General features: G+C 48.4%; 2 protein-coding genes across 2 annotated transcripts; one reads left to right on the top strand and one right to left on the bottom strand.

The window, feature by feature from the left end:
- Positions 1-3,975: 3,975 nt before the first annotated feature.
- LOC123046532 (probable xyloglucan endotransglucosylase/hydrolase protein 16) lies at positions 3,976-5,587 on the top strand. Its single transcript, XM_044469929.1, has 3 exons — positions 3,976-4,502; positions 4,637-4,836; positions 4,960-5,587. Exons 1-3 carry the CDS (start codon positions 4,206-4,208, stop codon positions 5,357-5,359), a joined length of 897 nt encoding a protein of 298 aa, XP_044325864.1. The 5' UTR covers positions 3,976-4,205; the 3' UTR covers positions 5,360-5,587.
- A 958-nt stretch (positions 5,588-6,545) lies between these two features.
- On the bottom strand, positions 6,546-9,032 carry LOC123046531 (putative xyloglucan endotransglucosylase/hydrolase protein 13). The gene is made up of 3 exons (XM_044469928.1): positions 8,657-9,032; positions 8,278-8,486; positions 6,546-7,159 (listed from the first exon to the last, which is right to left on the bottom strand). Exons 1-3 carry the CDS (start codon positions 8,960-8,962, stop codon positions 6,739-6,741), a joined length of 936 nt encoding a protein of 311 aa, XP_044325863.1. The 5' UTR covers positions 8,963-9,032; the 3' UTR covers positions 6,546-6,738.
- Between the last annotated feature and the right edge of the window lie 2,697 nt (positions 9,033-11,729).

The raw sequence follows: 11,729 nt of genomic DNA, 5'->3' as shown, positions 1-11,729 counted from the left end.
CAAAATACATATGGATTTGAATGTGGCAGACCCGTTGACTAAACCTCTTCCACGGGTAAACATGATCAGCACCAAGATTCCATGGGTGTTAGATTCATTACTATGTAATCTATATTATTGACTCTAGTGCAAGTGTGAGACTGATGGAAATATGCCCTGGAGGCAATAATAAAGTTGTTATTATCATATTTCCTTATTCATGATAAAGGTTTATTATTCATGTTATAATTGTATTGACTGAGAACATAAATACATGTGTGGATACATAACCAAATATCATGTCCCTAGTGAGTCTCTACTAGACTAGCTCGTTGATCAAAGATGGTTAAGGTTTCCTAACCATGGACATGTGTTGTCACTTGATAACAGGATCACATCATTAGGAGAATGATGTGATTGACAAGACCAATCCGTTAGCTTAGCATATGATCATTCAGTTTATTGCTACTGCTTTCTTAATATTAAATACATATTCCTTCGACCATGAGATCATGCAACTCCCGGATACTGGAGGAATACCTTGTGTCCTATCAAACATCACAAGTAACTAGGTGGTGATAAAGATGATCTACAGGTATCTTCGAAGGTGTCTGTTGAGTTGGCATGGATCGAGATTGATATTTGTCACTCCGTGTATCGGAGAGGTATCTCTAGGCCCTCTCGGTAATACACATCACAAGAAGCTTGCAAGCAAAGTGACTAAGGAGTTAGTTACGAGATGATGTATTACAGAACGAGTAAAGAGACTTACCGGTAATGAGATTGAACTAGGTATGGAGATACCAACGATCGAATCTCGGGCAAGTAACATACTGACTGACAAAGGGAATTACGTGTGTTGTCATAAAGATTCGACCAATAAAGATCTTTGTGGAATATGTAGGAACCAATATGGGCAGCCAGGTCCTGCTATTGGTTATTGACCGGAGAGGCATCTCGGTCATGTCTACATCATTCTCGAACCCGTAGGGTCCACACACTTAACGTTCGTTGATGATATAGTACTATATGAGTTATGTGAGTTGGTGACCGAATGTTGTTCGGAGTTTCGGATGAGATCAAGGACATGACGAGGAGCTCCGGAATGGTTCAGAGGTAAAGATTGATATATAGGACGATGCTATTTGGTCACCAGAAAGGTTTAGGAATGTACCGGGTAATCATCGAATCACCGAAGGGGTTCCGAGAAGCCTTGAGAGGTTAATGGGCCACATGGGCCAAACGAGGGGAGCACACCAGCCCACAAGGGGCTAGCGCCCCTCCTCTGGCCGCAGGCCTTGCGGAGAAAAGGAAGGAGGGGAGTCGGCCAGAGGAGGGGGCGCCACACAATCCACGACAATCCACAAGCCGTGTGCGGCGCCTCTCTTCCCGGTTTCATCCTCCGTCTAGTTTTCTATAGTGCACGGCGAATCCCTGCAGAACAAGTTCACCAGCACCGTCATCACACCGTCGTGCTGCCGGAACTCATCTACTACTTTGTCTATCTTGCTGAATCAAGAAGGCGAGGACGTCATCGAGTTGAACGTGTGCTGAACATGGAGGTGCCATACGTTCGGTACTTGATCGGTTGGATCGTGATGGTGTACGACCACATCAACCATGATGATAAACGCTTTCGCTAAACGGTCTACAAGGGTACCTAGACATACTCTCCCCTCTCGTAGCTATGCATCTCCATGGATAGATCTTGCGTGTGCGTAATTTTTTTTGTTTTCCACGCAACGTTCCCCAACACCTTATGCTTTAGAGGTTGGGAGTTTGGTATATGCTATGGTGTGTACAAGGCTTGACATTGCTAATGCGATTAGTACAGTGGGTAAATTTATGTCTAATCCGGGTAGACCTTATTGAGAAGTTGTGAAGTGGATTTTGAGATATCTCCGGGGTAGCACTAAAATGAAGTTTTACTTTGGTGGTGGTGAGCCCAAGTTGATTGCCTTTTCAGATTCTGACATGGCTGGAGTTGTTGAAAGAAGGAATCCTACTTCGGATTACTTGGTTACCTATGTAGAAGGAGCGGTGTCATGGCAAAGAAGGTTGCAAAAGTGTGTGGCATTGAATACAATTGAAGCTGAATTTTTTATAGTAACATATACAAGTAAAGAGCTATTGTGGCTGAAACGGTTGGCTTGTGAACTTGGGTTTAAGGCTTTAAGGAAGACAAATATGCGTTGTTTTCTGACAACCAAAGTGTCATCCACTTTAATAAGAATGCAAGTTTTTGTTCCAGGTCTAAGCATATTGAAGTCCACTATCATTGGATTCAAGATGTGCTATATTTCACTCAAATGCAGATTAAGAAAGTTCACACCGACGATAATGGGGCTGATATGTTGACCAAGGTGGTGACAAGGAAGAAGCTCGAATTATGCCACCGGCTCAATGGCATGGCTGCTGAAAGGCAGTGAGACCCTCCATGATGCTGGGAAGAGAGTTTTTTAGCCAAGTCCCTCCGTATGGAGGTGTGTTGGTAGCCCAACATGAGCCCAACATGAGCCCACATGAGTCCAACACATACGAGATGTTGATCTTCACTGTATCCAACGGCTGTGAGTGCTTCCTGGTGAAGGGAGCAAGGAGAAAACCTAGCCACCCCACCCATGTTGCTGCTCGCTGCCATTATGAGAGTGATAGAGCACACAACTTGTGTGAGTAAGAAAGGAGTGGAGGTTCTATCCAGATCTGTTGCACCTGACTAGACATTGTTCAAGCCGGTTATTGGAGGCTCAAACTTGCTTAGATTGGCTCTAAACTTGGTGGGCTCGATCATACTTTGAGTACTTCAATCTGGATAGCTGGTTTGAGGATTGGGTCAATGGAGCATCAGATTGAGAGTGGTTTTGCCAGCTCGAAATGCTGTTGTTCTAGGACAGATTAGTTTTAGGAGACAAACATATGGGGTAGGCAGACAGTGTCCGAATGGTATGAAAATTTGAGGGGATGAAATTTCGAACTACCGCCAATTTTTTTTGTTTTTTGGTTCAGCGGTTTGTGAGCAGTTTGTAAGCAGTTTGTAAAATACTGAAAGGACAGAAGTTGTGTAAAGTCTGTTTTGTAAAAATCTTACCTCTTGTGGTTGTTGTTACTATTGCCGATTGGCAACGTGTAAACTGTGTTATAAATTTCTGTAGAGGTTTTTAGAGAAGACTTTGTACTCACTATTTTCATAATGAAGTTGTGTGGACCGGTTGGTCCACAACCTTTTTACTTCTCAACTTGAGAAGGTTTTTCCACGTCAAATCCTATGTCATATGTGCATGTTATTTATGTTATTCCGCTGCTTGTTGGTTGAAGATGTCCTCGGAGTTCACAACAAGTGGAGGGGTTGTTTAGTGTGCATAGCATCTTTGCTGTCGTAGCCCCAACACTAACTTCACCAGGACACTAGTGCTTCTCACTAAGCGAAGTGTCCTTACTAAACTCTGGTGCGATCTCCGTTCATTTAGGAGCAAGTTTATACCGCCTCAAAGCGCGCTGAAGTCGCAATGCGCGTTCCCCGATGCAGGTAACGCCCAATTGGAAATTAACCTGGCGTCGGTCGCGTGCGGTGGGCAATGCTTGAACATCTTGGCAAGCCAGCCGTCCAAATCTGTCTCCCGCCGAGAGCGCTCACCACACCAGTAAAAGTCAAAGCAGTTCCAGATCGACCGTATCCCGCTCACGGCTTAGCATGTAGAGTAGTGCCAACACTAAACTATGAGCCCTCCACTTAATTCATTTGACAACTAGCGAATCTGAGTCGAGGTGCGGTGTGAGGATAGGTCAGCGTGCCACTGATAAGATAACAGTTTACTGAGATCTAGCCAGCCCAGCAAACCTACGGCTCCCATGCGTTGATGCTCAGCTCTCCATCGAGCAAAGAGACCTCTCGTGCATTGCATGTGCACGGCGTTCGCCGCGACGGCCGGCCAGTGCTCCCGAGACGCTTATATACGAGCAACCCAGCAAGCCTGTCTTCCCAAATCAGCAGCAGGTTCGCCCTCGCTTCCGCCTTCAGCAAGGCTGGCATTCGACTCCGCTCTTGCCTTGCCGCCCTCCTCAGCAAATCCCTCCACCATTTCGTTGCCACCTTCGTCTCCAATATATATACAGGCCGGAGCCGCTGACCTCTCTCTCCGCGTTGGAAGCAGCAAGACAGAGGCTAGCTAGCTTGTGTCCCGGCACTGCACATAGCAGCAGCAGGGACAGGGGATAGCTAGCCAGCCATGGCGCCAGCATTGCCTTGTAGGCCAAAGCTGCGGCTCCTGTGCGTAGGCGTAGCCCTGGCCTTCCTCCTGGGCGTCGATGTGGGCAGGGCGGACATCTACAAGGACATCCAGATCATATGGAGCGCGGACCACACCTACTACTTCATGGACGGCGACAGCGAGGCGCTGGCGCTCTCGCTGGACTTCAACCGGGGCTCCGCCTTCAAGTCCAACGACATGTACCTCTTCGCCCGCATCGACCTCGACATCAAGCTCGTCGAAGGCAACTCCGCCGGCACCGTCTGCACCGTCTACGTAAGATCTCGATCTAGTCAGTCTGTCGTTTTCAGTAGGATTGTATTTGGTGCAGCTAGCGCGCCAGTGCGCGTATGCGTCGAGTTGACTTTTGAGTGAATATCTGGGTGCACGTGTACGTGGTACGCATACAGACCATCTCGGAGGGGCCGTGGGACATCCACGACGAGATCGACCTGGAGTTCCTGGGCAACTCCACCGGAGAGCCCTACACCCTCCACACCAACGTATTCGCCTACGGCGTGGGCGGCCGGGAGCAGCAGTTCAAGCTCTGGTTCGACCCCAGCGCCGAGTACCACACCTACTCCATCGTCTGGAACCCCAGGCGCATCACGTAAATAACCTAGCACATTTCCCGATCTCTTTTCTTGCGTGATAAGTATGTACGTTGAGTATGTGGTGGTCGATCGTACCGATCTTCTGAACATATATACGGATGTGAACTGAACTTTTGCAGGATCGAGGTGGACGGCGTGACGATCCGGTCGTTCGACAACAACGAGGAGCAGGGCGTGCCGTTCCCGTCGTGGCAGCAGCAGCGGGTGTACGGGAGCCTGTGGAACGCCGACGACTGGGCGACGCAGGGCGGGCGCGTCAAGACGGACTGGTCGCTGGCGCCCTTCGTCTCCTACTACCGCAACTACAACATCACCTACTGCCGGCCGTCGCCGGGGGTGTCGTGGTGCGGCGCCGAGCCCGCCGGGTCCCCGCACTTCAACCTCTCCCCCAAGGCGCGCGCCGACCTGCAGTGGGTGCGCAACATGGGCTACGTCATCTACGACTACTGCACCGACATGAGCAACCGGTACACCGCCACCAGCAGGCCCAAGGAGTGCTCGCTCCCGCCCCGCCCGTGAGGAATTTGATCTCATTGGGCTTGGTTGAGTGAGAGGGTTGAGCGATCGATTCATTGTTTGGGTTCGATATACAGTATCGTACCCTGATTATTTTTGTACATCTGAAGAAACAGGTACGTGCGGCGCAGCGGGCTTGATTCTTTCATTGGATTTCTGATTCCGGCCTCCCCTTTCCTCCACTTGTATCAACATTTATATGACACACACAGAGCGATTTTTTTTTGGCCAGTTTGCTCTTCGTCCAGGCTCAAGATGTCGAGAAATGAGTTAATCTTAATTATCTCAGCGTCTGTATATGCATGAATTACACGGCTACAGGTTAAGCAGGGGCAGGTTTCTGCAGGAATCATCCTTGCTATGATCCGCTAGAGAAACTCCTAGTAGTTATCTCCTGTATTATATACGCTACGCCTATTTGCGATTTTTTGTTCAAAAGGACCACATACGCTATCATATTGGCAGAAAGGACCACTCGCAGACCATATTGACAAAAAAGACTACATACGCCATGGCGGCAAGTCTGGCAGCCAACAAGTGGCACCTGCCGCCACATGTGGAGGCGGCACGACCTGCCGCCACAGCCTCAGGCGGCAGCTCGGCTCCAACAGATTTCCATCGGACGCATCGACTCGCAACGGGATAGGAAGAGGTGGCGGGCAGCTCCTACAGCGCGACAGCCCGTGCAGCAGCACGATGCGACGGCCCCACGCGAAGCAGTCAAAAGCAACTCGGCCGCTTCCAAGTTTGTGCGCCGCTGCTTGCACCCGATCCAGTACTGCCTTGCTCTTTCATTCTCGCTCCCCAAGTCTGAGGCAAATTCGAAGCATGTTGGTTCCTTCGTTGCAAAGTTTCTCCACACACATACTAGTATTTACTGTATTTGTTTCTGCTGTAGCATATGGCTTGATAAATAATAAAACATGTCAAAACTTGAATAGGAAAGTAGGAATTAGCGCCACTGTACTACAGCAGAAAAAGGAGCTACCGCCATAGGGATAGGCGGCGGGACCCGCCACCTCTTCCCGTTCCGTCGCCAGTAGCTGCATGGGCCGAAAACCTGTTGCAGCTGAGCTGCCGCCTGAGGTTGTGGCGGCAGGTCTGGCCGCCGCTGGCCGTGGCGGCAGGTGCCACGTGTCGGCTGCCGGACCTGCCGCCACGGTGTACATGGTCTTTTTTGTTAATACAGTTTGAAGGTGATTTTTTCTGTCAATACAAAAGCATGTATGGTCCTTTGTGACAAAAAATCACACGTCACATCTGAGTGAGACGACCTAGCAGGCTAGGCTAGACGCTAGAAGCACCAACACAAACACCGTACGCCTGTCTGTCTGGCACACGACGACACGTATGTGGTGAGTATGGCCGACGGAACCAAACTATCACACGGCTGAGGCGAGGCTGTCCATGTCGCACTCGGCGGGGCGGCCGAGGTTCCAGGGGTCGTCGCAGTAGTCCATCACCATGTACTTGTCGCGCGCCCACGCCACCGCGCGCTCGCCGTCCGGCCCCAGCCGCCGGGCCATCCACGACGGGGCGTCGCCCGGGCAGCAGAAGGCCGACGGCGCTCCGTCCTGATCGCCGTTGCCGGCCGCGGAGACGCAGGCGCTGGCGGCGTAGGTCCCGTAGGAGGCGACGAAGGGCGCGTGCGCCCAGTCGATCTTGACCCGGCCGCCGCGCGTGGCCCAGGTATCGCCGTCCCAGATGGTCGCGTGCACCTTCATCGCCTGCCTGGTCAGGTACGGCACGCCATTCGCGTCGTGGTTCCGGAACACGCGCACTGGCACACCGTCCACAGAGAAGCTGGAAAACAGAGCATCAAAGAAACAAAAAAAGAGCTGTTAGATGCCGCAGGAGATCCGATGCATTAATTCGATCGATTACTCGGCGCAGTGCAGTGATGGGCCAACTGGCCTTGGGTACTATTGAATTTGCCGAGATTTTGATTCAGATGCTGGGTAAAAAAATTCTGTTTTGGCAGAATCTAGCATTTGACTCCGCGTACTAGTACGATTATCGCATCATTAGCTGTTTTGTTTAGGGGCTAAGTTGACGTGCATGTTACCTACGCAGGCACCTCATGTGCCTCCTCACGTTTTCCTCGATCCCTTCTTCGTTTAAAGGTGCAGCTGGTTGGGACAGGTGGTGTTCTCGTGCTTCCAAATATGCCGACGCGGCTAAACTAGAATGATTTGAATGAAGAGTGTCGAGAAAATCGTCTCCCGGATGGCCAGAGTAGCAAGTTGCTGTTCAAGTTTGCTACTCAGTGGAAGGTTGCTATAAAAATGGGTGTTTAATTTGGACGAAAAACTTGAATTTTACTACTAGCTTTCTCATCTTTTGACCAAAACGGAACATATTAGTCGCTTTCCATTTTTGTATACTTTTATTTGAGAAAAACCATCGCTTTATGATCTGTTTGAGAGAAACTGGTTTGCTTTTTCAAAAAGAAAAAATAGAGGACGGAAAAAAAATCGCTTGCTTGCTTTAGAGCGGCGCGCAAAGGAAAAAGGAAGGACCGTGCGAGTTTTTTTTTAGAACTGGAAAAAATCTTGTGAGTAAACGGGCCTAGGACAAACCAGGGAAGAAAGCCCAGCTATGAGGAGGAAAAGCTTGGTGCATGTAAGCCCATGCGTATGTGATACTTTGGGCCGCCAAGTTCAGTTAAACGGTCATATTTTTCATGCGCGAACACGCGTTTGAAAGAGTCGTCCCCGGACACAATTCTGTCCTGTCGTGTTTGGTCTTCATGTGCTTATCGTCGGGTTCACGCCTGCTTAATTTTCAGCTACTAGCTAGCTTGGCTGAGACAACAGAACGTTAGAAACAGCGCATATTTGCAAGATTCGAATGATTGATTTAAATATGCAAGATATGAATGATTAGACGCTTGCATGGGGGACACGTCGATGAGCACGTACATGATGTTCAGAGGGTTCCACAGGATTGTGTAGTTGTGGAAGTCCTCTGTCGGGTCGAACCAGAGGTAGGACCGCTGCTCCCTGCCCCCGACGCCCTGCGCGAACACGTTGGTCTGCATCAGGTACGGCTCCCCGCTGACGTTGCCCAGGAACTCGAAGTCGATCTCGTCGTGCCCGTCCCCCACCGCCGTCGGGTCCTTCGATGTCAGCTGCACGAAAATCATCATGCATGCACAATCAAAACACAAGCTCAAAACATGCATACGTACGTACATCAAATTTTCCAAGGAATTCGTGCATGCAATCAACGCATGAACGATGGATATGTGGGGAAGAAGTATGCATGGAAAGAATTGGTGGTTAGGCGAGACGGGCTTACGTAGAAGGTGGTGACCGTGCCGGCGGAGTCGCCGGGCACGAGCTTCATCTCCATGGTGAACTCGCCGAAGAGGAAGGCGTCCCGGGACTGGAACCCGGCGCCGGAGACGTTGTTGAGGGTGATCGTCACGAGCCGGCCGCCGTCGACGATCTCGACCCGCCGGTCAGGGTCTGGGTCCGTGCCCCACTTCACCACGAAGTTGTCGTAGAAGCCACCAGCGCTCGCGCCCGCGCCCACCGGACACGCCGCGAAACAGCAGGCGACGACGATCGCCGCCGCGGCCATTGCAAGCAGAGGCCTCGACATGTTTTCTATACGTTCGAGCCTTCGTGTGTTTGGCTATGTATGTTTGCACGAGATGGGTGGAACTGTACGAGAGCATTGTGCCTGCTTTATAGTGTCAGGCCTTCAAGTTGGATACGCCACCCGTGCATGTCGACTGACGAGTCACGCATGGTAACGTAGCATACGTGCACAGCTCTGGTTTGGTTGGCGCATCAGAACGCGCAACTTGGCCGGCTCGAGCTCGACCTCGTCAAGCCCCGTGGAGTTCTTTTTTCCATTCGAGCCACATTTAGTCGCTACGTGGCTATCCATAGAACTTACGTGCATGTAGAGTAATCATTGGGTTAGGTTAACCAACGGATGCTTAATTAGAGCAAGGGTCGCTGTTTAAGCCTTACACGTATTACATGTAAGGATAGGGCAGGAGGACATTGAGAAGTTTCTGACATCACGCCTAATGGCTATTAGGTTTACCAGTGGAGCTTAATTAGAGCAGGGGCGCTGTTATTCCTTATACATGTAAGGAAGGGCCGGAGGACTTTGAGAAGTAACTGACATCACGCCTAATGGCGAGCTAGCTAGGCTGTACTTTTTAATTCTTGCAGAAGTTAGAGGGTGTTTGTTTTGAGGGACTTATTAGCTTAGGGACTTAAAAAAGTTTCTATAAGTCCCATCTAAACCAAGCAGGAGAGACTTATAGGGACTTAAAGTGGGCATTTGAGACTTATGAAATAAGATTCTTAAGGAGGGACTTATAGGGACTTATAGTTGTAATATGGTCTTATAGGGACTTATAAGTCTCAGGAACCAAACAGGTAGGGACTTTTTAGGGACTTGTGACTTATAAGTTGAAACTAAAAAAAGTCCTAGGACTTATGAACCAAACAGGGCCTTAGAATGTGATCTTTTACTCCATCAGTTCGCAAGTAAATATATGGGTCAATTTTGGAACATAGAAAGAGTCTTGGGCGAGTATTGAACGTCTAACTTTGACAGCTACTCTCTACCAAAATATAAGACGTTTTTGCACTTGAACAAAAACTTCTTATATTTCGGTTAAGAGGTACTCCCTCTGTTCTAAAATTCTTGTCTTAGATTTGACTAGATACAGATGTATCTAATACTAAAACGCGACTTGATACATCCGTATTTAGACAAATCTAAGACAAGAATTTTGGGACGGAGGTAGTAGTACTTTGTAGTAGCATATAATATGTTGGCGTCAAACTGTAATATGATCATGAAAGCTGTTTCTTGACTTATGTGATGATATGTACTAATTTTACCAAAAACACAGTAGCTAATGCTTTTTTATATTTACTGTGCAAACTAGAGATGTATGGATGCGCATATTCTATAGAAAATCTTCAACTATTGGCCAAATATGATTTTCGACGAAGTCTTCCAAACCAAACACTACTTTCCACCTCTGCGTGTTCACACAGTTTCTCTCATAGTAATGCCTAGGTCTGACTTTGCTTTGATCCAGTTAGATCTTGCAGTTGTACTTTTGTGGAACTCCATGTAACTGACACATCAACCCCACTCGTCTACGACGTCACAGAAACGTAATAACTCGAAAAACGAAGTGTAAAAATAAAGAGGCTCGTATGTTATATCTTTCCGTATATACCGATGTATGCTTTTTTTTGACGGAATATATACCGATGTATGCTAAATGGGGAGTACGTCGCAATCCAGATGGGGCTATCGGTTGTCATGGTTCACACGGAAGTATGCTCATGGCCGGTCACCGGCCGGATTCTTCCTTCCTGGTTGTCAAGTTGAATTCTAAAACCGGCCAGTCGGCCGTGACCTTAGACCTTAGAAGCTCCTGCCCTGCTTCGAATAATTCCCCTACGTGGCTAAACTAGCATAGCATAGTGAGCAGACGTTCACTATACTTCACATCATGTATGTGGGTTGTGTTGCGAAAAAAATCATGATATTCCGCAAACGTTCAACAAACGGCGCAGCATGCATGATCTCATGGCAATGGCACATGCTGCATGATGACATCATGATGTGGGGGCGATTGCTCTTGTGCTATAGTGACTCCCAACAGACTCATTATATAAAGGAGAGAATATGTATAATTCATAGATACTAACAATAACTTGAATAAATTGTTGTTGAGACCAAAATAGTAATAACATGTTGGAGTGTAAGAGTGAAGCACACGATTGGAGTTTTTCCTTTATAACAAGATTAGAAAAAAAGGCTTGTGTTTTATATCTTCCCAATCTTCTTCAAACCACTCTTTTTTTTCTATTCTATCTATACTTGAGTAGGTTCTTTCCATGTTGATTGGTGATTACTAGGATCCACGTTGACGAGAAAAACCACTGCAACAGGGAAAACCAGCGTTAAAACCACATACGTGTTTGGCAGTTGGACGGTGCAAATTTGGACGTTTTTGAAGAATCCCGTGCTAAATCAACATTGGGAGATAATTGAGACTTTGAGAGCTGAAAACTCGAACTTCGTCCATACTCCGACGGACAATTGTATCATGCATGACATAACCGATCGACTGGAACTGTATTAGACGCGTCAGGTACCCCGCGTGCATGTCGATCCGATCGATCTTATTTTGATACATCAGTCGAATATCTAGGCGGTCCGTTCTCATTTTGCTAGTCACTTTTCATGTCGATCTATGTTAAGTGGGCGTACGTTGCAATTGCAATGGGGCTTCTGCTTGGCAGCTGGATTCACTCGGAATTATATGCGCACGGTCACCGGATTCTTCCTCCCGGATGTCAAGTTGAATTCTCGGACCGGCGGC

Source organism: Triticum aestivum, chromosome 2B (assembly GCF_018294505.1).
Source record: "Triticum aestivum cultivar Chinese Spring chromosome 2B, IWGSC CS RefSeq v2.1, whole genome shotgun sequence".
NCBI classification, from domain to species: Eukaryota; Viridiplantae; Streptophyta; class Magnoliopsida; order Poales; family Poaceae; genus Triticum; species Triticum aestivum.
The sequence above is the reverse complement of the archived record's forward strand: the minus strand, read 5'-3'. Positions and strand labels throughout refer to the sequence as shown.